General features: G+C 38.9%; 2 protein-coding genes across 4 annotated transcripts in view; both read right to left on the bottom strand.

Moving 5' to 3' along the window:
- The window catches only part of LOC123879154 (CLIP-associating protein), a 44,631-nt gene extending 23,081 nt beyond the window's left edge, over window positions 1-21,550 (bottom strand). The window contains exons 1-14 of one of the 3 annotated variants that reach the window (XM_045926727.1): window positions 21,475-21,550; window positions 15,603-15,857; window positions 14,820-15,008; window positions 10,972-11,072; window positions 9,289-9,465; window positions 8,252-8,376; window positions 7,396-7,509; window positions 6,481-6,594; window positions 4,801-4,896; window positions 3,806-3,990; window positions 3,135-3,257; window positions 2,888-3,007; window positions 1,801-1,928; window positions 999-1,127 (exon numbers count right to left, since the gene is read on the bottom strand). In XM_045926727.1, the coding sequence (XP_045782683.1) occupies window positions 999-1,127; window positions 1,801-1,928; window positions 2,888-3,007; window positions 3,135-3,257; window positions 3,806-3,990; window positions 4,801-4,896; window positions 6,481-6,594; window positions 7,396-7,509; window positions 8,252-8,376; window positions 9,289-9,465; window positions 10,972-11,072; window positions 14,820-15,008 (1,601 nt within the window). In that variant the 5' untranslated portion in view covers window positions 15,603-15,857; window positions 21,475-21,550. Of the gene's footprint in view, window positions 1-998; window positions 1,128-1,800; window positions 1,929-2,887; window positions 3,008-3,134; window positions 3,258-3,805; window positions 3,991-4,800; window positions 4,897-6,480; window positions 6,595-7,395; window positions 7,510-8,251; window positions 8,377-9,288; window positions 9,466-10,971; window positions 11,073-14,819; window positions 15,009-15,602; window positions 15,858-21,269 lie in introns of all 3 variants that reach the window. The other 2 variants (XM_045926726.1, XM_045926728.1) reach the window with 2 other exon arrangements.
- A 493-nt stretch (window positions 21,551-22,043) lies between these two features.
- LOC123879153 lies at window positions 22,044-27,175 on the bottom strand. Its single transcript, XM_045926725.1, has one exon. The coding sequence runs from the start codon at window positions 27,099-27,101 to the stop codon at window positions 22,092-22,094; it is 5,010 nt and encodes a 1,669-aa protein (XP_045782681.1). The 5' UTR covers window positions 27,102-27,175; the 3' UTR covers window positions 22,044-22,091.
- Window positions 27,176-27,251: the final 76 nt, after the last annotated feature.

Genomic DNA, 27,251 nt, shown 5'->3' with positions numbered 1-27,251 from the left:
AAGTTATTATAGATATTGTTAAAAATTACATTTTAATTCAATTTATTTTACTAAGTCTTATTAAGTATTCCTATTCAGTAATTACTGTTTATAATATATATTTATATTATAAACAGTAAACAGTAATTTTAATATACTAATTTATATTTATCAACTCGGATTTTTTTCTCTTTCATTTGATATTCCACTCGATACAATAGCAAAAAAGAATTTTTGGATGTAACATCCGTCAGGTAATTTTTTCGTATTAAATGTATGTCACACCCGGACCATAAAAACGAATCGATTGACACCTCATCCATCAAAATCAGCCTAGTAATTTAGGGGTTACGGTAGAAAACACATAAATATAATACAAACCTACATAGACATACATACATAGACTGCCAAAATCATAACCTTTTTTTTTGGGCTTTTTTCAACCGCGGCGCGAAGCGAGCCGAGTCCCTATGAAAAAGAACCCTGGATGGATTCGAAACTAGTTGGGCTTCATCATCATCAGCCTGTGGACTTCCACTGCTGGACATAGGCCTTCCCTAAAGAGCGCCACCACACCCGGTCCTCAGCCTTCCTCATCCAGCCACTTAGTTGGGCTTACATCGACTAAATACGTGAGTATAGCCGTTTCGGAGAGAGTGCACAGGAACTTTTCGATCTTGTCCCCCCTACACCATTTTACCACCGAACCGCAAGACGTCAGGCGAGTTTCCATCCTTATGTCGTCGACATTCCATCTACACGCACGAAACGTTTTGCGTCTTCATTCCTCATACGCATGGCTAAGGTTTGGAATACTCTCCCGCGATCTGTGTTTCCTACCAATTACAATCCGGGTATCTTTAAAACAAGAGTGAATAGGCACCTTCTAGGTAAACGCGTCCCATCTTAGACCACATCATCACTTTCCATCAGGTGTGATTGTGGTCAAGCGCTTGCCTATAGTGAATAAAAAAAAAATTAAAAAAAATACATTCTATACTTAAAATGGAAAAACTTACTTTCTAGCATAATTTCTTGCCGAACTATCGGCGTCCACGCAGGCGCGTCGTATCGCGTCTCTCACGGCCGCCTGTTGCTTTTCTATACTGGGGGTGCTCCATCTCTCCAGCAGTAGGACTAGTACTTCACTGTGAACAAAGTGAAATAGTTCACTATCACACTAAGGCGAAAGTTTGTGTATATGTGTATGTTTGTTACTCTTTCACGAAAAAACTACTAGACGGATTTGAAATTTGGAATGGAGATAGATAACATCCTGGATTAACACATAGGCAACTTTTTATTCCGGAAAATCAAAGAGTTCCCACGGGATTTCGAAAACCTATATCCACGCGGGCGAAGCCGCGGGCATCGGTCAATTTTAGAACTCATAGACAACATAATTCGATGTAAAACATAAGCAAAATTAATTGATTTTCACTTATTATTTCACATAACATTCACTCTGAAATTCATTCATTCAAAAAAATTAAAGTACTTTAGAGTGAAATTCGTCAATTTGGAAGTCAGTCCATGACAGTGATTTTAGCCAATCTGAGACTCAGTACTTCACCTATCACAATGAAATTCGTCAATTTAAGAGCCAGTATACTTCACATTGAAATTACGACAATACGAGACCAGTATTTCACAGTGAAATCCGTCAATTTGAAACCCAATACTTTATAGTCGAATTCGTCGATTGGAGATTAACTCACAGTGTTTGTGAATTTTAGTTTAGCTGATTCTTATAGTATTTGAATGAAAATATGTAGTTACTGCATCAGACCACTTTGTACACACATAACAATGATCACTCACCACAAAGTGGCCCTAATCTCCTTGCTCTTGTGCGTCGTCAGGTTGGTCGCCAGTACGGGTATCAACCGCGGAGCGTGCACGTGCAACACTATGTATCGTACGCACACAGTACCCGCGGATGAAATCACCTGAAAAATTCAATACATCATCAGATACGTTTTCTAATAAAAAAAATTCAAAAGAAAAATAAAACCGACTTCAAAACCACAAACACTAAAAAGTAAAAAATAACTTTTGTTTAGCTACACTTGTAATGTGCCTAGGTATGAAGTCGAGCGAGCATATTGAAACAAAATTAGAAATCCAAGAGTGAAGCTCGCCCGACTTCATACCTAGGCACATTACAAGTGTAGCTAAACAAAAGTTATTTTTTACTTTTTAGTGTTTGTGGTTTTGAAGTCGGTTTTATTTTTCTTTTGAAAATTTTTTATTTCACAATTTTTAGTGGCCTCACTGTACTATAATATGCTGTGCCCAGTTAAAACCCTACTGTTTACTAAGCTATTACACTGATCGCGAGCTATTTGCTCCTATCCATTGAGGAGTTCTGTTCTCCATCTCCGAAGATATTCATCAGATCTTCACCAAATTTATATGGGACCACCTGCACAGTATACCCTTTCAAACAAAAAAAAAAAATTTCCAAATCGGTCCAGGGGTCTTTGAGTAATCGGGGAACATACATAAAAAAAAAAAGATTCAGACGAATTGAGAATCTCCTCCTTTTTTGGAAGTCGGTTAAAAAGTAAAATAGCGAGCAACCGAGCAGGTGTTACATCACCTGATGTTAAGTGATTACCGCCGCCCATAACATTTGCAGCACCAGAGGCACCACCGATGCATTGCCGGCGTTACGTGATGAGATTTGGAAAAATTAGCAAACCAAGTCTAATGTGTAAAGGCAGGTAGCCAAAAGGTGTGTTTGTGTGTGTCATGTGTATATGGCGTGTGTATATATTGCGTGTGTGCATATATGGCGTTTGCATACATGACGTGTCTGTATATGGCGTGTGTGTATATGGCGTGTGTGTGTATATGGCGTGTGTGTGTATTTTGTGTTGTCAGTTCTGTTGGTACGTCTACTCACTTTGGCAGCGTTCTGTATAAGGTTGATCAACTCCTGTAGAATGTAGAGACTGAACTGTTCTAATTTGTTCTTCAGCACTTTCGCCATATGCGCTATTGTGATACAAGCTTCGCGTACCACCTGAAAATACAATTATTAAACCTTTTCAACTGTTTCCGAAATTTTTCGCACGACGTACGGAACCCTAAAAGGAGGTTCCAAACGCGCCTTGGTCTGAGAGCCCCATAGTAATTAAAGTTCCTCTCACCTGGCTCCTTAGATCCTTGATGACAACCAGAAAAGGCACGGAAAAGTCTTTGAGGTGTGCTGCGAATTCCGTTGGATATTGTACGTGGGCGTTGGCGGTCAGTAGGGAGCGGATTTTTTTCAGCTGCAAAGAAAAATTTGGTTTAGTTGATAGATACGACATACGGACGGACGGACAGACGAACAGACAGATAGACAACAAAGTGATCCTTTAAGGGTTCCGTTTTTCTTTCGTACGGAATCCTAAAAACCGTCCCATCTGAGAGCTTCCGTGGCGTGTGCTGCATTCATTACAGTTACACGAAAGCAATATATAGTGAAATAGTTTCTCTTAAACTACAATATGGGCGGGTCGCGTAGTTCCATCAAGCGATTCTAGATTAGCAATACGAGCGCAGCGAGCGCGTCTTTTTTATCAATTTGACTTACCGCGTCGATTCATTTCTCCCAGTCAGCCCCTTTGTCCCCCAGCATTGAATAACTCCATGTTGTAATCCTGTGGGAACACCGCCGATGGGAGTTGATTCCACAGTTTGCATGTGCGTGTGAAAAAGGATCTGGCATAACGGGCGGTCGATGTGCACCAGGCACCCAGGTGGTGAGGGTCAAATTAATAAATAATGCTTGCGGTGGCGTGCGGTGCGGTTGTAGAAAAAGGAAGCTTTGACTTACCGCGTCGATTCGTTTCTCCCAGTCAGCGCTCTTGTCCCCCAGCACAGCAGCAGAGTGCCTGCACAAGTCGTCCAGCCCCCTGGCGCCATAGATAGCCGCCGGCGCGGTGGCTAGGAAGGCCGCTTCGAAGGCCTCACTGGACACCGCGCCTGCCTCGCCCGGACCCGCACTCGCGCTGCTTGACACTGGAACACAAGGTTTACTTACACCACCAACACCCAAATTGTTTTTGAAGCGAAGCTTTTTTCATAATGTCAATACTAGAAATAATAATATGATAAAGTTGAAAACTAAAACCCAACTGCGATCGTCTTAATAAATGCTGAAATATTAGAGTAAAATTGTTTTTCTGTTGCTTGGTATATTTTAATGTTGTTGTATATTTATATCCACGAGCTCAGAATTTTTTTCTCTTTCATTTGATACCCCACCCGATACAATAGGATAAAAATTTTGGAGACCTCCACTTTCTTTCATGTAACATCCGTTAAGTCAATTTTTTTCATATAAAATATAACCTATGTCACCCGGACCTTTACAATGAATCAATTGACACCTCATTCATCGAAATCGGCCCAGTAGTTTAGGCACTACGGTGGAACACACAGAATCTGGATACATACATACATAGATTGATAAAATCATAACCCTTCCTTTTGCAGTCAGGTAAAAATAAACTTCAATGCCTAAGCTAAGTAAACTTAGCAATTTTCGCTAAGTTTACTTAGCAAAGACTAGCGCATGGCTGCAATCAGACCTGCTAGCAAGTGATGATGCAGCCTAAGATGGAGCGCGCTTGCCTAGAGGATGCTTATTCACTCGACTGGAAGGTACCTTCCAGGTTAGCCCACTTCCATCTTGGACTACATCATCACTTACCACCAAGTGAGATTGCAATCGAGGGCTAACTAGTAGCTGAATAAAAAAATACCTGTATTAATTGGTAATTGTGTACGTTTTTATAATAAACTCTCTTAAGATATACAACCACTTACCAACAGATGAACCAGTGAGTTTGGCCGGTGGAGGAGGTTTTCTCGAAGCAGAGGGCATGCTGTACAGTCCGGCGACTGTTCGCTTTGGTTCGCACGCTGTGCGTACAATACGCATGTACGTACGCAAGTGCGTGTAGTGTTTAGTGTACGTGTATTTTGTGTAATGTGTAAAAATGTAAATGAAGGTTTTGTTTTTTTTTTTAAGTTTATGAGTTTTCATATTGAATACGATTTTAAATATGTTTTTTAGTAATTGTGAATTTAGTATGTTTAAAAATATTGAGTTTTAGTAGTGCGTTTTGTGTAATGTGTAAAAATATGATTGGTGGTTTCATTTTAGTATTTCATTGATTTTTGTTTTTGCAAATTATGTGATGTGTCAAAAATATGAGTAGGGGATTTATTTTTGTATATTATTGTTTTTTTGCAAATTATGTTTATAATAATTGACAGTTAAATAATTTAAATGTAATTAATATTACGAATAGTTTAAATTATCACCCATCATGGTACAGATTTCAATACAGTTTTTGAAAGTTAATATTTTAAGGAATCCAAAGTATAATTAATGATAATGTATAGTTAGTAGTAATGTATAGTTATAATGAAACAAGATAATTAAATGATTTTTTTCGGATATTACGTTTTTATTTATGTGCGAGTTATATCAATATTAAAATACATATATTTATTGTTGGTTTTTATAAATATATGATGAGTTACATCAAAATCAGCAAATTAGAATGCAAATAGAGTTTATTGGAAAATAGACATAGTAATGTGTGATTTTTATGCCGTTAGAATTTCATCACCAAAAATTTCATAGTGTCATTAGAATATGATTTTAGATCATGATAGTGATAATTAGGAATGTGATAATCGTGATGTGATGAGTGTTAGCAGTTATCACCAAGCCGCCAGGTGATGCCCACGTGATGAAGGTACATGGTGGAAGAGAAGAGATTAAGATGCGTTAGTATTTTATATGAATTAATAAGTACTAAGGAGAAGTAAGTATTATAATGTACTAGCCGATATCGTGGGAACTCATCGTAAACCCTATTTCACTCTCCAGGTCTTTAACTATACCCAAAAAACCACGTCAATCCGTTGGTCTTTTGCGACGTGATTGAAGGACAAAACAACGAAACAATTCATTCTCATTTATAATATTAAGAGTGATTCTGACAAAGACTTGGAGCGAAAAAGCGACTTTGATCTTCATTAGTTCATACCTTTTAAGAGATAATAAAAAAGATAAAGTTGAAAACTAAAACCCAACTGCGTTCGTGTTAATAAACACTGAAATATTATAGTAAAATTGTTTTTCTGTCGCTTGATATATTTTAATATTGTAGTACACTTAATATTCATGAACTCAGAATTTTCTCCTCTTTCATTTGACATTCCACTCGATACAAAAGCAAAAAAAAATTGGAGATAAAAAGTAGCCTACGTCCTTCCCCGGGATGTACCAAATTTCATTAAAATCGGTTCAGCGGTTGGGCTGTGCAAACGTAGCAGACAGACAAACAGACACACTTTCGCATTTATGATATAAGTATGGGAAATCGATGGCCAAACCTATTGAAATGCTTAGTACCTAATGATTAGTTTGCGAGTTACGAGGCAGCAAATGAGTTTACAAACAGTCTGAACGGGATAAAAAGAGATACTAACCGGGGGTAGAGGCTCCCGAGCTGTCTCCGTCCCTGCTTCGGGCGGATGTGGGTATTGTCATGGTTTTCTTGATGCTGCGGGTCACGAAGTCCGCTTCGTCCACGCCTTGCAAAGCTGGGAATATAGTAACAAGTATTTAAGAATAATACAAGTTCAACAGAAGCGAAGCTTCCATGTATTTTTAACCGACTTCAAAAACAACCTCTTCCTTTCTCAATTGAATCGGTCATTTCAAAAACCGTTTGGAGTCACTGGATTTTATATTTTTAAGTACTTTTAAGTACACAATAAAACCGTTATGCAAAATGTGGAAAAAGCACCCCGAGTACGGAACCCTCGGTGCGCGAGTCTGACTCGCACTTGACCGGTTTTTGCATCGTAGTAACACACACCGGATAACCGATAGTAATAACAAGTGTAAATTAAAAATTTATAACACCCCTGACAAGTGAAGATTACAGTAACTAGATAAGAGCTGATAACTTTCAAACGGCTGAACCGATTTTCTTAGATTATAGCTATTCCGCGTCTACGAAGCTTTCAAACAAAAAAAACTAAATTGAAATCGGTTCATTAGTTTAGGAGCTCCAAAGTAATTATGTATCTAGGCAACGTCCATCTTGACAGTTTGACATTTGTCAATTGACATAATATTATGAACCTAATCTAGTTAGTTAACCTTCTTTTCTACAAGAAAATTAGAAAAGAGCTGATAACTTTCAAACGGCTGAACCGATTTTCTTAGATTATAGCTAAGAACACTCTCGATCAAGCCACCTTTCAAACAAAAAAAACTAAATTAAAATCGGTTTTTTAGTTTAGGAGCTACAATGCCACAGACAGATAGATATACACGTCAAACTTATAACACCCCTCTTTTTGGGTCGGGGTTTAATAAATACAATAAAAACTTACCAGAGGGCAGCAGAAGTCCCGCTTCCCTCGCCTCGTCAAACTTCTGTTCTAGAAGCACCAGCTTCGACGCCGGTATCAGTTCCTTCTTCTTCAGATCCTGGCGCAATCTTTCACCTGAAAAAAAAAAACTTTTATCATCATCATCATCATCTTTCATCTTTTGACGACCTCCCTGGCGTAATGGTAAGCGCTGTGGTCTTATTAGTGGAAGGTCCCGGGTTCGATTCCCGGCAGGGGTTTGCAATTTTTAAATTTCTAGTCTGGTGGAAGGCTTCGGCCGTAGCTAGTTACCACCCTCCCAACAAAGCCATACCGCCAAGCGATTAAGCGTTACGGTACGATGCCGTGTAGAAACCGAAGGAGTATGGGTTTAATGAAAACTGCCATAGCCCATCCAGATTACCCCACTTCCATCTTAGACTGCATCATCATTTACCACCAGGTGAGATTGCAGTTAAGGGCTAATTTGTATAAAAGAAAGAAATAAAGAAAGGTACTCTTTAATTATAGTCAAAAGTGATTCAGCGGCTTCGAATTTAAAATATGATGAATACAGTGAATTCTTACCTTAAATCTTCCTAAACGAAATTCGGTTATGGCGATCAATCTCAGCGGAGGTCAACCCGATGGCCAATTACCTCAGTCTAGTCGGACAGGTCGGCAATCCAACACGACCGGAGACAGATCAGGCGCAAGGTCAACAGCTGTGTTTTCGAAGACACTGGATCGTATTTGGCGGAGGCGGAGGACCGTGTTTGGTGGCGCGCTCTTGGAAAGGCCTATGTCCAGCAGTGGACGCTTACAAGCTGATGGATGGATGGATGGATGGATGGATCGTATTTGAAGTCTTACTAACCGACATGTCGGTAAACGTCCACCAACAACTGGACCGCAGCGTCCCGCACGGCCGAGCTGGGGTCACCCAACAGCGCCGCGAGGCTGGGCACAGCTGATCTTAGCTGTAGTTCCGCTGCTCCGTGCCTAAGAATAAAAAATATTTTTTAAAAGTGCGAGTCGGAATCGCGCATGAATGGTTCCGTACCATCGCATCGTACTAGGTATACCTAACACTTTTGTAGAACATGCAAGTTAATGTCGGACTACGCCATTAATTTATGATTTAGTAAATTAAATTTTTCATGAACACATTTTAATTTTTCTTGTGTGATATAAATTGTCGATTTTCGGATTTTTCCTTTCATTGTGCTATAAGACCTACCTATACCTGCCAAATTTCATGATTCTAGGTCAACGGGAAGTACCTTATAGGTTTTCTTGAAAGACACGACTGACGGACAGACAGATTTTTTGTTTGGAATGGCCAATCCAGTGAATACATAGAGATTGTTAGGGTCACTTTAGTGACTTGCTTAGCATATCAGCTTGATCATTCAAAGGGGCAATGCAACTCAAGAACAGACATTCTTACACCTGGATGATCTTATTAGTGTTTTGTTTCTTACTGGTATCAACCAATAATTTTACTATAGTACAGTTCAAAAGCCCTTGTGCCTTAAGTTGGTGCAATACCACCACAGTATAAAAAAGTTCAAACAAGTCACTCACGAATGCAGCAGTGCAGCGATACACTTCAAAGCTTCTTCCCTAGCATGTGGCGCTTTGTGCTATAAGGCCGGCGTCAAAAGCGCGACCAAAGGCCTAAGAGGCACTCTACTACCAATATCGACTGCTATTAACCACTAACTCACTATATTACACTACTCAACTCTTTTTTTTAAGTCAATTACCTAGCAATTTCTACAAGGATTTAGAATAGCTTTCATTACTATTTAAAAAAAATTATACTGCCTTATTTATTCTAGCATCTCACATTGGCGCAGTCGGGATCTAGTAAAAATGTCACAGTATAAAAAATTCATAGCTAAAACTCACGAATGCAGCAGTGCAGCGATACACTTCAAAGCTTCTTCCCTAGCATGTGGCGCTTTGTGCTGTAAGGCCGGCGTTAGACGCGCGAGCAAAGGCCGCGGGGGCGCCGCTCGGCTGTCGCTTAGTGAGGATATACACGCTCGAGCCGCGACACGAACACCCTCTTTTGTGTCTGCTAGTCTGTAGGACACATAAAAGGCACAGGATAAAATTTATAGCTTACTAAAAGATGTCTGCGACTCTGTCAAAGTAAATTTAGATTTCTAAAAATTCCATAGGAACCCTTTGATTTTCTGGGATAAAAAGTACCTGGGATTATAAAATAAATTCTACACTGTATCGTACCGGAACGATAAATCGTTTGACGGCACGGCTTTTGCCGGTAGTGTGGTAACTAGCCACGGCCGAAGCCTCCCACCAAACCAGAGCAGAAATTTAGAAATTATAAAATTCTAAGCCCCTGCCGGGGATCGAACCCGGGACCTCCCACTAATAAACCCACAGCGCTAACCACAGCGCCAGGGAGGCTGTTAAAATTATTTTTGAATTAATTTATGCCCGCGAATTAAGTCTGCGTGGATTTAGGTTTTTAAAAATTCCGTAGGAGCTCTTTGATTTTCCGGGGTAAAAAGTTGCCTATGTCAATTTCCGGGACGCAAGCTACCTCTGTACTAAATTTCATATAAATTGGTTAAACAGACGGGCCTTTAAGAATCCTGGGAACTCTTTGATTTCCCGGGATAAAAAGTAGCCTTTGACCTTCCCCAGGGTGTAAGCTAACGTTCGTAGAGCTTGTCTATTTTGAAATGACGCGCCCCACTGCATAATTTTGTTGACTTAGATGTGTAAATTGCGGTGGTGGGGCGCGTCATTTCAAAATAGACAAGCTCTACCTTTCAACAAAATCGGTTAAAATGTTGGGCCGTGAAAAAGTAGCAGACAGACACACTTTCGCATTTATAATATTAGTATAGATTAGCCACATTAACAATGTATGTATTTGTTTTGGGTATGTCTGTTCATCCTTCTAATGCTAAAACAATGGGCGATCCCATTTAGCTCATTAGGCACTGTCGCGCATGACATAGCATGTGACGTCACTTCCTCTATAAACATATTACTGTTTGTTTTATTACAACCTAGCTGTTACACTCGACTCCGTCTACAATTCAGACACATATTGGAACACCAGTTAACCCACCCCAGTTCCACTTGTGTGATATTTCTGAAAGGGAGCTAAATAAACAGACATATTTACTAGCATTATTCACTTCTATACATTGTCCTCTGAGTTACCAAGTCAGTTACTATCTAATCTTACCTCAAAACCACTAGATTTAAACTTAAGTTATGTAAGGCCAAGGGGTAACAGCCAGGTAACCTTCTCGTGTGCCTGAGTGTTGCAGGTAACAGCAGTGCTTGGGCAGGTCTACCCTGGTAACATGGTTAACGATTTCCCTTCATGGGATATTGTTAGCCATGGCTAATTGACCGGGCGGGGAAGGGGTGTTGTTCGCGCGTCCCTCTGAGTGTCCTGAGCAGAGGGCGCAGTAGACGCACCCATGGGGCATAGCCCCGGGAGCGGAGGGTGTGGATGTGTTGGGTGGTTGGTGATGGGGCTTCATCACCCATCCAATCACTGGCTTGTGATTGGATCGGTTACGGATCCTGTCAAGTTTCACTCACCTGTCAATAATATGCGGCAGTACTGTGGAGACGTAGTGACTGAACTCCGGGCCCATACGCTCCGCTAACGCCCCTATCACCTCCAAACCACTCTGTGCAACCTGCGAAAGGAAATCAAAATCTTTATCAATTTCATATAAACTTCAAAGTTTGGAACCCTTCCAGGTTAACCTGTTTCCCATCTTAGACTGCATCATCACTTATCCCCAGGTGAGATCGCAGTCAAGGGCTAACATGGGCTTGTATGAGAATAAAAAATAAAAAAATAAACTTCTGATCAAAAAGCTGGATGTTTTTGGCCCATCGAACTCATTTTTAAGCAAAGCAACCTAAAACTGTACTAACATTAAGTTCAAAGTTAATGATTTTGATCACCAAATGAGGGTGAAACTGCTTGCGGTGGCGTGCGGTGCGGTTGTAGAAAAAGGAGACCTACTGGCAAGTGGTAATGCAGCCTAAGATGGAGCGGGCTTGTCTAGAAGATGCCTATTTATTACTGACAATGATGTAGTCATTTCGATTTTAAGCATATTTTGTGGTTTAAAACCATTGCAAACCCATCTTGGCCACGAGTAGACCTATGCAACTAATGGTTATTTGTCGAACAATCGTCAAATAACTATCTAATTAATCATGGTATCTACCGTATAATATACAATACTAGCTGACGCCCGTGACTTCGTCCGCGTGGATTTAGGTTTTTCGAAATCCCGGGGGAACTCTTTGGTTTTCCGGGAAAAAAAGTAGCCTTTGTGCTAATCCACGATATTATCTATCTCCACTCCAAATTTCAGCCAAATCTTTGTTTCAAGCTTTTGCGTGAAGGAGTAACAAACATACACACACACACACACACAAACTTTCGCCTTTATAATATTAGTGTGATACATATTAATTTCTACTCTACACCTACCTGTCATACTTCATGCACTTAATTCCATGTTTTACAGTAATTAATTAAAAGCTAGAAACCAAAACCCGAAATCAGTCAAATTCACGTATAACAAAAAGAGCAATCTTCAAAACAAATCCAACAAGTGTAAATTAATTTATAACACGCCCGACAAGTGAAGGTTACAGTAACTAGAAAAGAGCTGATAACTTTCAAACGGCTGAACCGATTTTCTTGGATTATAGCTAAGAACACTCTCGATCAAGCCACCTTTCGAACTAAAAAAAACTAAATTAAAATCGGTTCATTAGTTTAGGAGCTACGATGCCACAGACAGATACACACGTCAAACTTATAACACCCCTCTTGTTGAATCGGGGGTTAAAAAGATTTAAAAAATAAAGAAAACCGCACTAATATCGGATTGTGAAGAGCTTAGCAACAAGTAGATATAAGAACTAGGTATATCAACATCTCGCGACGCACAGTTGAGCACTAAAATGAGATGTAGCTGCCGCCCACACGCAGCGATACTCGCGGACTTATTCTAGACGTCTTGGTGTTTTAGCTTTATTTAGAACTAGCCGATGCCCGCGACTTCGCCCGCGTGAATTTAGGTTTTTTGAAATCCCGTGGGAACTCTTTGATTTTCCTGGATAAAAAGTAGCCTATGTGCTAATCCAGGATATTATCTATCTCCATTCTAAATTTCAGCCAAATCCGTCCAGTAGTTTTTGCGTGAAGGAGTAACAAACATACACACACACACACACACACACACACATACAAACTTTCGCCTTTATAATATTAGTGTGATCTAGGTTCTAGATGATGTCCGCAACTCCGTTATGGTATGATAGGACTTAGACTTTTACGGTTTTATACCTCAAAAGGAAAAACAGAACCCTTATAGGATCACTTTGTTGTCTGTCTGTCTGTTTGTCCGCCTGTTTGTCTGTCCGTCTGTTGTGTCTGTCAACAAAACCTATAAGGAAATTTTCGGTGACCTATAATTATGAAATTTGGCAGGTAGGTAGGTCTTATAGCACAAGTAAAGGAATAAATCCGAAAACCGTGAATTTGTTTAATTAAAATGTGTTCATAAACAAATAATTAGTATTTTCAATTTTCAAAGTAATATTACTATACCAAGTGAGGTATCATATGAAAGGGCTTTACCTGTACATTCTAAAACAGATTTTTATTTATTTTTAGGCATAACAGTTTTTGTGTCGTGAAAAATGTCGGAAAGAATACCCGAGTACGGAACCCTCGGTGCGCGAGTCTGACTCGCACTTGTCCAGTTTTTGTAATTGACAGCCGATTACTGCAAATTTTATTGCTACTAGACACTTGGGGCACTATTGCTCTGCGCGGATAAATATATTACGAAGGAGGCGCGAGTTTTTAATGATGCTAGTCCAGTTCGATGTTTCGAAACGTTTTCAGAATAAGAGCGCACGCGCGATGAAGCGTAGAAGAGATCGCAATCAGAGTGTATATGATGCATGGTCACAGATTATACCGAACCACTGCCGACCGCGTTGAGGGTGATGCGGAACTCTTAAATATGACTAGCCGATGCCCGCGACTTCGCCCGTGTGGATTTAGGTTTTTCGAAATCCCGTGGGAACTCTTTGATTTTCCGGGATTAAAAGTAGCCTATGCGCTAATCCAGGATATTATCTATCTCCATTCCAAATTTCAGCCAAATCCGTTTAGTAGTTTTTGCGTGAAGGAGTAACAAACATACACACACACACATACAAACTTTCGGCTTTATAATATTAGTGTGATAGTGTGATTAGTATGAAGTGTGATAGTGTGACTAGATGATACCCGTGACCTCGTCCGCGTGGTCTAAGATTTGTTTAAATCCCGTGAGAACTGTTTTTTTCCAGGATAAAAAATTGCCTGTCAATTTCCGGGATGCAGGCTATCATTGTATCAAATATCCATACTAATATTATAAATCCGAAAGTGTGTCTGTCTGTCTCCTAGCTTTTCACGGCCAAACAGTTAATCGATTTACAAAGTTAACTTATATCCTGGGGAAGGACATAGGCTACTTAGTATCCCGGAAAATTAAAGATTTTCCATGGGATTCTTAAAAGCTCAAACGTTTAACCGATTTAACCGACGTCCGACCGAGCTGTCAGCTTCGGCCACCTTCAACCAAACCATCGGCTTGGGCCAAAATGGGCCGATGTTTCTGCTTTTAAGAAGTTTTAAAATTGAAATCAGTTAGCCTAATCTCATAACAATTGTGCTAACGGCGGCTATGATCTCGTGTGTTTATCCTCCCTGGTGTGTTAGCTCCTCCCTGGTGTGTTAGCTCCTCTCTGGTGTGTTAGCTCCTATCTGGTGTGTTAGCTCCTATCTGGTGTGTTAGCTCGTCCCTGGTGTGTTAGCGCCTCCCTGCTGTGTTAGCTCCTCCCTGGTGTGTTAGCTCCTACCTGGTGTGTTAGCTCCTCCCTGGTGTGTTAGCTCCTCCCTGGTGTGTTAGCTCCTCCCTGGTGTGTTAGCTCCTCCCTGGTGTGTTAGCTCCTCCCTGGTGTGTTAGCTCCTCCCTGGTGTAAGCTCCTCCCTGGTGTGTTAGCTGCTCCCTGCAGTCGAGAGTAATACAAGCCTCACCTTGAAGTTCCCTCCATTGAGCCAAGTGATGAGCGCGTCGAGTAGCGGCGCTATGATCTCGTGTGTTAGCTCCTCTCTGGTGTGTTAGCTCCTCCCTAGTGTGTTAGCTCCTCCCTGGTGTGTTAGCTGCTCCCTGCAGTCGAGAGTATTACAAGCCTCACCTTGAAGTTCCCTCCATTGAGCCAAGTGATGAGCGCGTCGAGTAGCGGCGCTATGATCTCGTGTGTTAGCTCCTCTCTGGTGTGTTAGCTCCTCCCTAGTGTGTTAGCTCCTCCCTGGTGTGTTAGCTGCTCCCTGCAGTCGAGAGTATTACAAGCCTCACCTTGAAGTTCCCTCCATTGAGCCAAGTGATGAGCGCGTCGAGCAGCGGCGCTATGATCTCGTGTGTTAGCTCCTCCCTTCGCACCAACGCCGCGAGTCTCTCGCCTAACTGCTGCCTCAGCCGGGGGTCCGGTCGCACCAGAAGCGGTAACGCCGCCTCTAGGGTAGCCGGTTGTGGGTAGTGCGCCATCTAGACGAAGCACAAATGTTATATACAAGGTGCCGGACTTCGTCCGTGTTGGTGTTAGCTGGCGGTCGTGCTCTGCCTTTTTGGTGTATTTTTTTTTTGTTAAATCTGACTGGAAAGCGCTCTAAGGGGGTGCCGTGCGTATGTCGGCGAGCGCCGGCACAGACGGGGTCCACACTTGTATAGTTTAACTAACTTGTTACAAATAACTACAAACTTGACATTGGCTAATCTTTGTAAAGCCAGACGAGAGAAAAAAAAAAAAGGTGCCAGATAATGTCCGTAACATCCCGGCCAGCTGAAGTAAGGGTTGATGTGCAGATGTGCCAAATAAATAATGAGACGCAAAGCAGTGATACAAGGATTTAACGCCTCGCTTATACTCGGCGCGAGCGGCGATTCCATTGACTCGACACAATCGAGAACATATCGATTGTTTCGATGAATCATAAGATTCGTTGACTTGATTGAGATTCTTTCGATTGTTGAAACATTTCGCGGAATCGCGTATCGCTAGACTACCGTCAATTTTGGAGATAGCATTGCCTGCAAAAAATGTTCCATGCAATTCTTTCAGTAAGATTAAAAATCACCCACCGTTTACCAAATCAGATTATCCGTGGTATTATCCAAAATATCCTTGCACGATATGCAAAGTGTCCAAATCCATGTAAAAGTCATTGCACCCGAGGCGTAGCCACTGACGCCTCACGAGACTGACATTTAGTGTTATAGAACCACACGAATAGACACTAAACACTAAAACTGCACCAAACAGCAGCACTAAACAGTTTTTTTCACGGGACACTAATCTGTGCTGACATGTTTTTTTCACTGGAAGAATTTTGAATGCTGAAACAAAGGAAAATATTTATTAATCAATATCAATCCTACCCTCGCCTCGCCAATAATCGCCATAGCCAAGGTCCGGTCTGCATCCCTACAGACCCTAGATAGTCGAAATCCGTATGAAGCGATTTGCTTCCTCATTTCTGACACGTGCATCATCGGGACCTCCCAAATAGGAGGTTGACGTTCTAACTGTTTAAGAATAAGCTAAAGGCTAGGCAGCTATATCTAGCTACTGTAATTGATAGTGTGACAACCTCTTTAAGCAACTAATCGCCAGGTGTGAACTGGTCCTAAGCAAATTTATCAATCAAGCGTATAAACTGCGTGGACCTTGACATGAGGTCAATTTTGTTGACGAGCTCAAAAGATAACTGCACATGACATCATATCACCATTAGACGTAAATTCTAAGCAATCACGACATAGGTAATTTCTTTACAATTTAGGACTAGGTGGTTTACAACTTTGTAAGGCGAAATAACCTTTTCCCTTAAAAAAGCGTCCAAATAGAACAAATGTATTCCCAAGTAGGTATGTTAACACATCAACGCTTTTTAGGGTTCCGTACCTGAAAAGGAAAAACGGAACCCTTATAGAAGCACTTTGTTGTCTGTCTGTCTGTCTGTCTGTCAAAGATACCTAGGCGTTTCATAGCCTACCTACTACCTAGCGTCAAATGTAGGCTACATTGACGACTGACAGTGTAAGTGAAGTCTACACATTTTGTTATATTTTTCCTAAAGCTGCATTTGCACGAGAGCGTTTTTAACGTCCGTTAAAAAAGCGCCCAAATAGAACAAATGTATTCCCAAGTGTCTGTTTACACGTAAAAAAACCGGCCAAGTGAGAGTCAGATTCGCGCACCGAAGGTTCCGTACTCAGGTAATTTTTCCGACATTTGCACGATAAATCAAAAACTATTATGCATAAAAATAAATGAAAATCTGTTTTAGAATGTACAGGTAAAGCCCTTTCATATGATACCTCACTTGGTATAGTTATCCTACTTTGAAAATTGAAACACATTTTAATTTTTTTTTAATGATGGAACCACAAATTCGCGTTTTTCGGATTTATTCCTTTACTTGTGCTATAAGACAACGTGTTTTCTTGAAAGACACGACGGACGGACGGACAGACAGACAACAAAGTGATCCTATAAGGGTTCCGTTTTTCCTTTTGAGGTACGGAACCCTAAAAACTCAACAGATAAGACCAAAATAGGCACACCTTTCATATTTCTATAGCCATGATAGTATAATGGCCGTGGGAAATCATGTTGCCTACTTAGATACTGTGCGAATGAACTTTCGTTTTGAATTGATTAGTAATGGATATGTTACTAGTTAGTTATAGTTACTCAAGTACTTAAGTTATATATACTTAGAGCGGTTACGCACTGCATCCGATCGGAATCCGTGAAAATATGTTCCTAAGTAGTCATAGAACTATTTGTATGGTAGCTTACGCACTAGCTCCGACTCTCCGTCATCCGTGAGAATATCTCGGATGTGCCTCGGATTCAAATCGGATGTATGACGTAGATGTGTCAAAGATGTCCACTGAATAGCTTGGATTTGGATCAGAGATCGGATTAGTGCGTAAGCAATATCCGAGTTTGGTCTGTTTTATATCCATACTAGAGGATGCCCGCGGCTTCACCCGCATGGATTTCGGTTTTTTTAACTCCCGTAGGAACTCTTTGATTTTCCGGGATAAAAGTAGGCTATGTCCTTCCCCGGGATGTATCTCAAGTCTGTACCAAATATGAAAATCGGTTCAGCAGTTGGGCCGTGAAAACTTAGCAGACAGACAGACAGACAGACACACTTTCGCCTTTATAATATCAGTATGGATATGGATTAGATTTTCGCTGACTTGGATCGGATGAGTGTGTAAAGGTTTTGACGACCTCCCTGGCGCAGTGATAAGCGCTGTTGTCTTATTAGTGGAAGGTCCTGGGTTCGATTCCCGGCAGGGGTTTAAAAGTTTATAATTTCTGTCTGGTCTGGCGGGAGGCTTCGGCCGTGGCTAGTTACCACCCTATCGGAAAAGCTGTCCTATTCACATTTATCTTTTTTGGTGGAATTAGCAAATTAAGCTTGTGATTCCTTGAATATCATGGAATTACCAAGTAACGCCCGCTTCTATTGAGACATAGGCTACATTTTGTAGCAAAAAATCAAAGAATTCCCATTGGATTAGAAAAGTATACCTAAGTTGAGTCACCTAATCTAAACAAGATTGCTTCAAATGTTATTGACATGATAAAACTTCATAAATAGCTTTTAAAAATTATAGATTATCATAGATAACTCAATTATATCATATTTTAAATGTACCAGGGTTTAATATTCAATCAAGGGTAAGAAAAACCAATGAAGTCAAAAAACCAAAAAAAGTCAAACACTGGGTGGGTCCCAGTGTTTGACTTTTTTTGGTTTTGCACTTTTCGCCCAAACACCAGAGCATTCTCAGGAAATGTAGACCTTACAATGCATGATTGTAAAGAATATGCATAGTGGTTTTGGGATTGGTGTGATGCTGCGATGTAGTGCGCATGGCTTGCTTGGGTGCTAGCTTTTCCTGCATGTTTATCAGTGGGAGGGCGGGCAGTGCATATCGCATTCTACATGTTGCACCATACAGATTTGTCTGGTTTAGCGGATTATAGCAAATTAAGCTTTTGGTTCCTTGTATATCATGGACTCCTGCAAAGTAATGCCTGCTTCTATGTATCATGTGGAGTAGATAGTGGATGAAATCTCAGAAGCCACAGCATCCTCTAGTATTTAAATATACCTCTGCATATTATAGCAAGTGAACAAATATGGTTGTAAGAATCTCGCCAAACATAGTCTTGCATATGATTAATATAGTCTCTGACCTAACGCCTACATGCATTTTAATATTTTGATGGTCCTTTATCTTTTAAAGTTATTGTTTTCTTTTCTTGAGTGGAGTCTGCTACCGCGTATAAGCAAGCGTAGTGTGGGACGCCCTCCAGCACGATGGACCAACAATATAAAGCGGCTGGCGGGAAGTGGCTGGATGAGGAAGGCTGAGGACCGGGTGTGGTGGCGCGCTTTAGGGAAGGCCTATGTCCAACAGTGGACGTCCACAGGTTGATGATGGTTTTCTTTTCTGTTTTGATCCTAATCCACCTAAGGAAACACATCGTATACCCTAAGTGCTGCTGTATCTGGCAGCCACCAGTGTTGATGAGGAAATATGAAGTGGAGATTATCACAATGGATCGGAGACGGTTGATGTGATACAGGGTGTATAAGAACCTGCATAGCCCGAAGAAGAAGAAGGCTTTAAAGGTTGAGTATCTTATGGGGTGGATCATCATCATCCATCATCATGATGGATGATACATGATGATGGTTTTCTTTTCTCTTTTGTTCGTAATCCACCTAGGGAAACACATCGCATACCCTGAGGATGCTACTTCAATTATTGTCAGAAAAGTGCTGCTTTATCTGCAACCACCAGTTTTGATGAGGAAATATGAAGTGGTGGAGATCACAATGGATTGGAGAGATTTCATTAATCACATAATGGTATGATTTTTCTTGGGGTAATAATACGTGGATGGGTTCCCAGATCCTTCCACATTTTTTGCTGGCAGGTCAATGAAAAGTAGCATTTAAATTGTTACAAATGGGGTAAGCAGAGCTTTTACGCCTCTATGAGCTGCGCGCCACTGTTGATGTGATACATGTATAGAGGAACTTGCATAGCCCCAAAATAGAAGAAGAAGGCTTTAAAGGTTGAGTATTTTATGGGGTGGAAAGAAATATGAAAGGTTACAGGTTCAATTCCAACTCATTGATTCTTTACTGTACTTTTTCGGCTTCTGGAAAAAAGGAATCCTTATAGGAACACTTCTTTGACTGTCTGTCTGTCAAGACCAGGGAATCAAAACCTATAGGGTACTTGCCATTGTACCCTATAGGGTACAATCACAAAATTTAGCAGGTCCCATTGTCTTAAACTATTATTATAAATGTGAAAGTGTGTCTGTCTGCTAGCTTTTTACGGCCCAACAGTTTAACAGATTCAGTTGAGATTTGGTACAGAGTTAGCATATATCCCGGGGACAGACATGGGCTACTTTTTATCCTCGAAAACCAAAGAGTTCCCACGGGTTTCCTCAAGACCACCCCGCTCAAGTGATTTATATGAAATTTAGTGCAGAGGTAGCTTGCATTCCTGTTATTGACATAGGCAACTTATTATCCGGGAAAATCAAATAGTTCCCATGGGATCTTTAAGAAACTAAATCCACACAGATGAAGTCGCTGGTGTAATCTAGTCACAAATAAAAGGAAAATGTCTGAAAACCATGATTCGTAAGAACATCACAAAAAGTGTTCTTTCATGGTACAGAACCCTACAGTTGCGAGTCTGACTCACACTTGACTGGTTTCATTTAATTTGAAGACTAACCAATTTGGCTTGTTAAGTTTAATGAGTTATGCTTATGAGTGACTAAGACAAAGCAAATGAAAATATACTCAATTAAATTAAACCCAATTTTTCCCCCCTATAACTAATAACCTATAACAATCCAGTGCTGGACTAAAGGCCATAATCACCACGCTGGGCACCACATTGGTGATCTCAGTAGACCCTAGTGGTATTTTATTTATTTTATTTTATTCGACTAACCTACAACTTTTATACATAAAATATTTACAAAAATATAATTGTTTATAGCTAAAAAGATACGTAGTATAAACGGTAATAAAAGGCTAGTACAGAAGATTTAGGTACAATGATATTTTAAAAGGTTAGTAGGTTGGTAGCACGGAGGACTGCTTGTTCTTTGTTGCAATCCCTTAGTCACCTTGTATGACACCCATGAGACACTGCACTTCTTCATTTTACTTTTTTATTACACAAGTATTTACTTAGGAACATTTATTTTGCTGGACTTGCTGTTCTATAAGTATTACAATTCTTTGGTTTTATGATTTAATCAAAAGATTCAGATAATACCAACTCGGGCCCCTTGTTAGTTGTTACAAACAAAAGAGAAAACAACTTATTTAACATCACTTTCTAAAGGACCTATGCACTGTTTATATCACAACCACTCATGATGTCATCCTATGAAGAATGAATTGAGAATTCATGCATTAATTTTGGAATGCACCCATCCTGTTTACTAATGTATCGTTAACATGCAACTTTCTCCGTAAGATCGAGGATTATCGGTGAAATGAAGGTTTTTCGTGATCATTTGTAACTTTTTGGGCGTAAAAAATGTATTGCAGCAATTTTTTTATATGGGCTGACATTTGATGATTTGCTCAACAAAGCACTGTCAATTACCTAAAATAGCGAATTTAATACGCATTTTGTAAGGGAAATTAATTAGTGAACATAAAATATCATACGTACGCCGCTGTATCAATCCAATTCACAAAGATTTTACACAAACCAAAGTTTTAGATGGCAAATGAAACCCGATTGCCATTTAGAGAAATGACCTTTATCACGACGACACAACACCTTGCACTTGCACTATTTGGGTACGGTTAGTGATAAATTATAGCTAAAAACACAATAGACAATTTATAATGGGGTTTTGTAAGAAAAATCTCACCGTTTCAAAATCACACGGAAAATATTCGGTAGGTATACGCGCATGCCCAATAAAAATTTACATCACGTGACCTGTCATGGCGTCATAGAGGATATTTTTTAATCTTCTGCTAAAAGGCAAAGGCTAAAAATTATTCAGCCTAATGTCACAGTTGAGGTGGGTAACTTTGTTATAATAGCGGTGGCTTTAACTATTTTAGAGAGTTTACGTGAAATATGATTTAACTAATTTGCGAAATCAACATATTCTCCTCAAAAATAGAATCGTAACAAGAACTTTGATCTTGTACCAGCTCAGTGGGTGAATTATAGATCTATTTGGAAGGTCCTGATTCCTGCAAATTACAAAATGACAGCGAAAGTGCTGCCGTGCATTGGTTCGTCAGGCAACCTTTTGTTCGCCGCGGTGCAGGTGTAGGAAAGAACAAGTTTCATCCGACTGTAGGTAGTTCGTCTTTTTAGGTGACGATGACGACTATTTTACCCAAACGTTACCCAAAAATACGTTACCAATCAAGAAGGATTAGAGAAAAATAGAACATAACAAAAAATAATTTAACAGATCCGCAGGTTATTTTTATTTAATTTTTCAATACCTATTTCACAATATTTTTTAATTTAATAATAATAAAATCCAGGATATTGACAAGGGGGCATCTTGTAACAAAAAAGCCTCGAGTCACTACAAATTTTGCAGCGCCTCTTCTTGTGCGCGCGACAAACTGGTATTTCGCTTCTACAAAGTCTTCTCCTCCATTTTCCACACTTGCATTCCGCGCTTCCATCCTCTTTATCTAATGTGAGGTATTCTTCCTTTCTACATTTCTTTTCCACAGTTTGTGTATACTGGGCAGAACCAATACATCCTAGTCTTTGGACAGGTCTACTAGATTCTATTACATCCGATGGATTGAAGAAGAAAGAGGGTTTCCTTTTACGGCATGGTATATTTAAGTCTGATGTAGGTCTTCGTGTAGTAAAAGGGGGAGTTATAGAAGATGATTGTGGTGTTATAGAAAAAGGATTCGGTTCTCTTATATTTCTCAATGGTGCTGATGATTTTGTTAGCGTGATTGATGATGAAGTAGGAAACCTATCCCTTGCTTCATCATCTAATGAAGAACTAGAAACTATAGTTTTTTCGTGTTTGATTGTTTCTTTTTTGGATGAGGATTTTAGATCAGTGATTGAAGCATTGAATAAATTTGATTGGTTATTGGCTTTTGGTTGGGCTAAAGGAGGTATTTTTTGCGTGACCTGTTGTGAGACCTCTCGAGGGACTTGTTGCGAGACCTTGCGATATGTCGTCTTTCGTATTGGTTGACGTAAATTTTCATTTCGTAATGATTGCTTTGATTTGTAAGGAGGAAGTTTCGTTTTTCTATTATTTGGCATTGATGATGGATCAATTGGAATCTGGTTTTCAGTATTTGGTGCTAGTTGTCTTGGTCCTGACCTATTTTGCTGGAATTGTGGTGGTCGTATTGGACTGGTAAATGCATAAGTTGGTGGAATACTTTGCTGATCATTTGCTGCTTTATAGGAAGTATGTATTGAGTTTGCCCGTTGCATACTGGCGTCTTCTTCAAACGTGCCGTCCTGCTCTGATAGTTTTTGATGGTCCTGTAAATTTGGGGTAAAAGACTTTGTAACTTGCCCAGGTGTTGTAGGTTCTATAGGTTTATCAGCAACAGCACTTTTGCCTACAATGGTTGACTTACGTTCAATTTTTTGATTGGGTTCTAATGTAGCCTTCTCGTCATTTGATCCCTTTTTTCTTATTGAAGAAGTTAGCACAACTCCTCTTTTGAAATCAGAGTAATTCGTTTTAGATTCCCTGATGCTGTTATAAGCAATTTGGCCATTGAGTTGCGATCTTTGTGTAACTTCTGAATTTGCAGTAGGTGCATCATGATCTTTGGGTGTCACTGAGAGTAATGATGTCCACTTTCCATTTTCTGTGTTCTGATTATCTTTATTATATCTAGTTTGATGTTGTGCTGGTGCGTGGATACTTTGATTATACCTTTGATCATCATTAATGAATGGTAGAGGTGTCTCATATCTACTTTCTGAAGCAGCCGCTATTTCTGTTTCTGGAAGATTTTGTAAACTTTGGACCAATAAATTGATATCTTTTTCCTCTACATTTTCATCTAATTTATTAAGACATTTTACAATAATATTTTTTATTTTATTGAAGTTTTCTGTTGCACTGCTTACTTTTTCCAATTCACTTATACGTTTAGCTAAAGTAGCTATTATTTGGGTTCTCATAAGTAGCTTATCATTACGATTACATAAGGAGTGATCGTTAAAAAATTCAGATATAATGGATTTTATTCGTATTTCTCGAATTTCTTCTAAAATTGTTGCTTTACTAAGAGCTGGAACTTTAGCCATTTCACATAGCAAATGATTTCCTATCATCAGTGGATTACAGAGATTATCGTCACTTTGACAAACTTCTGTAAAATATTTTTCTACAGCAACATTTACCATCATCTTATAAATACTGCCGTCTTCATCATTCTTGTGGTAATTGTATAAAATAAAATTATCTATGACATCATTTTGTATACTGATGTATAAACCTCTTATTTTAGGCATTAAATTTTGCGGTTCTTTTAAGAAATTATCCACAATATTCTGCAATTCTTGTTTATACTCATATCTGGCTTTTTCTTTTTGAATAAGAGGTTTGACAGATTTAATAGCAACTTTCAATTGTTTTTTTCTTAGATCTTTGCTTTGATTAAACTCGTCAGATGTCGGTAAGGTAGACAATAGATTTTCTAGCTCATCGTCAAGCAAAGCGTCGTATAAGAAATCATTGTTTAACGTTTCAGAATTTCCATTTAGTTCGCTTATTTTCATAATAACTTTAATAGTAAGATTGTCCTTGATCACTTTTGTGTTATCTCTATTATCCACATGTAGTGGAATTCCTTCACACCACATTTCGACAATATCCACAAGCATGTCTGCTGGCTTTGTGGGTTTCGGTGGAGATGTTTGACAACAAGTGGGTGAAGCAGGACATGGCCATGCTTTATTTTCACTACTCGGACCAGCAATTTGACTAGTACCCAAAATTCCTTTGCTCTTTCTCTTGTTATTATTAATTATAGATTTATCTTTATACGTAATTTCATTACGTTGTGTGCATTTTCTATTACTTAAAGTTGATTTAAGTCTTTGTAGTAATTCGTAAGCTAATTCATTAACATTGTCTTCCTGACCCGGTAATAAAGGTAATTTTAACAGCCATTTTGTAGTTTCTTTGTGGATCTTACTATCAGAATTTTGTTCATATTTTTCCATTCTATGAATTCGCTTAGCAAGCATAGCTATAATTTGATTTCTTGCTAAAATTTCACCATCAGAAGAAGCTGTTCTAAGAGGTAAAGTTTCAAACCAAGCGTCAATGTCACACCTTGTTTTAATTTCCTCCACTTCTTCAGCGATAGATGTGTTATTTGGAAGGGGGACGTTAAATAGTTGACTATACAACTCATTATAGATTTGATCTTTATTGAGTGGTATGGTGTTTCTTTTCTGAACTTCTGGAAAATATTTGTCAATTTCTTTTTTTATTCTTATTAAACAATTTTCTTTAATTTTATCGTAACCATAATCAAAGTTATCGAGAATAAACATTGTTGCTAGACAATCTTTAAACATTTTGAAACCAGGACTCTCTTCTTGATAAGCTAGTACTGGATTAAGAAGTGACAGTTCAATTGTTTTTTCTAACTCTTGCTTATATACGGTACTGGAAGCCTGTTCTCTAATTTCTACTCTCTTCTCCATTATTTTGGATACTAATAGTTGTTTCAGGTCTTCTTTGAGTGTTTGAAGTTTTGAATTATGTGGCAGCTTGCCAAGCTGCTCATCTATTTCTTCGGACAACAATTCTCGATAAAGATTATTATCAGTTAAACATTTTGGATTCATACTAAGTTCACTTATTTTTTTAAATAGATTGGTGGATACGGAGTTTTTTATCATATCATTATTTGTTTTATCTTCTGTTTGAACTGGTAACGCAGCACACCAATTCTCTATTGCCTCTACAATAGCAGCTCCGGGATCTTGATTGTTTTGAGTAGTGTTCATTTTATTACAACACGTGTAAGGAAATTTACACATTTCTCTCGAGTTTCTTTCATGATTACCTTGAGATATTTCTTTTCTTTCCAATTTTTGTCTATTAACTCGTTCCATTCGATTCAATAATTGTTGAATGACAATGGATTCATCGATTTCTTTACTTGTATCGAGTGGAAATTCTGAAATCCATCGCATCAGGTATTCTGATAAAAGTGTATTAAAATAAGTGTCATTAGTATCATCATGTAGAGCTCGCCATCTGTCGTACATTATTTCTGCAAGTTTACTGATCATTTTGACTCTTAAATCCCTGGAAGTTTTATCCATTATTGGTAGTAATGGTAAATTATTTAAGCAATCTACAATCTCTTTGGCATAGCTCAGCTTGAAACTCAATCTTCTTACTGGTTCATCTCTCTCTTCAGCTTCATCAGCATTTGAATGTTCTGGAATTTCACTCTTCTTCTTATTTATTTCTTTAAAGAGCCTTGCAGATATGGCATCTAGCTTCAATTCATCTTCACTGAGCTCCTCATAATTCTCGCGAATATATACTTCAATAAAATCACTAAGTTGTTCATCTGGTATATTGGTTCTGTTTATTGAAGATATGTTGCTTTTACATTTTGCCATTTGACAACATAGGCGAGGGCGGACTTCCTCTATTTTATGAACTAAATCATCGACCACTGCATCCAAATTTTTCTTATTATACGCAGGCATCAGCAGTTGATTTGCGTATTTATTTATTATCGACGCAAGATACACTCTGTACTCCATTCCAGTCAGGCGAATCATTCTACTTTCTTCAACGTTACTTAAATTTTTGGCTAAGGAGTTAACAAATTCGCTACGAGATCTATTTCCTTGTCTATCAAATGTTGTTTGTAACGGAAGTGTTTTTAACCAATCTGAAATGATATTAACATATTTAAGTTCTCTAGGTAAACTATCTGGCGTAGATATTACATGCTGTTCATTTTTAGTAGATTTATCATATACTTTTGTTGTAGATGCACTTAGTTTTTGAAGCTCAACCTTTAACGTTTCACCGAATGCTTCTCTAGCTATTGAATTTTCCACATCGTAATAGTGTTCGATGTATTTTACGATAAATTCTTTAAAATCATTTTCAGGGTCGTGAATATTATTTGCGTTTAATTCGCAACAAATTGATGTTACTTTTCCATTTCCAACATCTTCCATTCCATTAGATAGTCTGTCTTGTCGGTAATCATTTGAAGTCCTTTCTCGTAGTAAACTATTTATTCTTTCTATGAGTTGTTTCTTGAATGAATTTAATGTTTGTATCTCTTCTGGTTTTATTATTTTTGTTAGCCACTCAATAATTTCTTTCGTTACATCTTTTGATGCATTTTCTGAACTGTTCTGAATATCTAAAGCGAACTCGTGAATTTGTTGATTTCTTATTTCCTTGTCTGCATTAATAAATATATTAGATGGTAGCTCGTTTATTATAATTGCAATTTCATCTTCTAAAATATCCTCAGGCATGAGAGTTGCTTGAGACGATTTTTATGAACTTATAATTTTTTTTTTCTTTCTTTTTAAATTTTCAAAGTTCAAAACTTAATTATAACATTTTTTAAACTTTTTTTTTAAATAAAAATAGTTAGGTACTTATGTTTTTCATTTACCTAATCA

Source organism: Maniola jurtina, chromosome 27, assembly GCF_905333055.1.
Source record: "Maniola jurtina chromosome 27, ilManJurt1.1, whole genome shotgun sequence".
NCBI lineage: Eukaryota > Metazoa > Arthropoda > Insecta > Lepidoptera > Nymphalidae > Maniola > Maniola jurtina.
The sequence above is the reverse complement of the archived record's forward strand: the minus strand, read 5'-3'. Positions and strand labels throughout refer to the sequence as shown.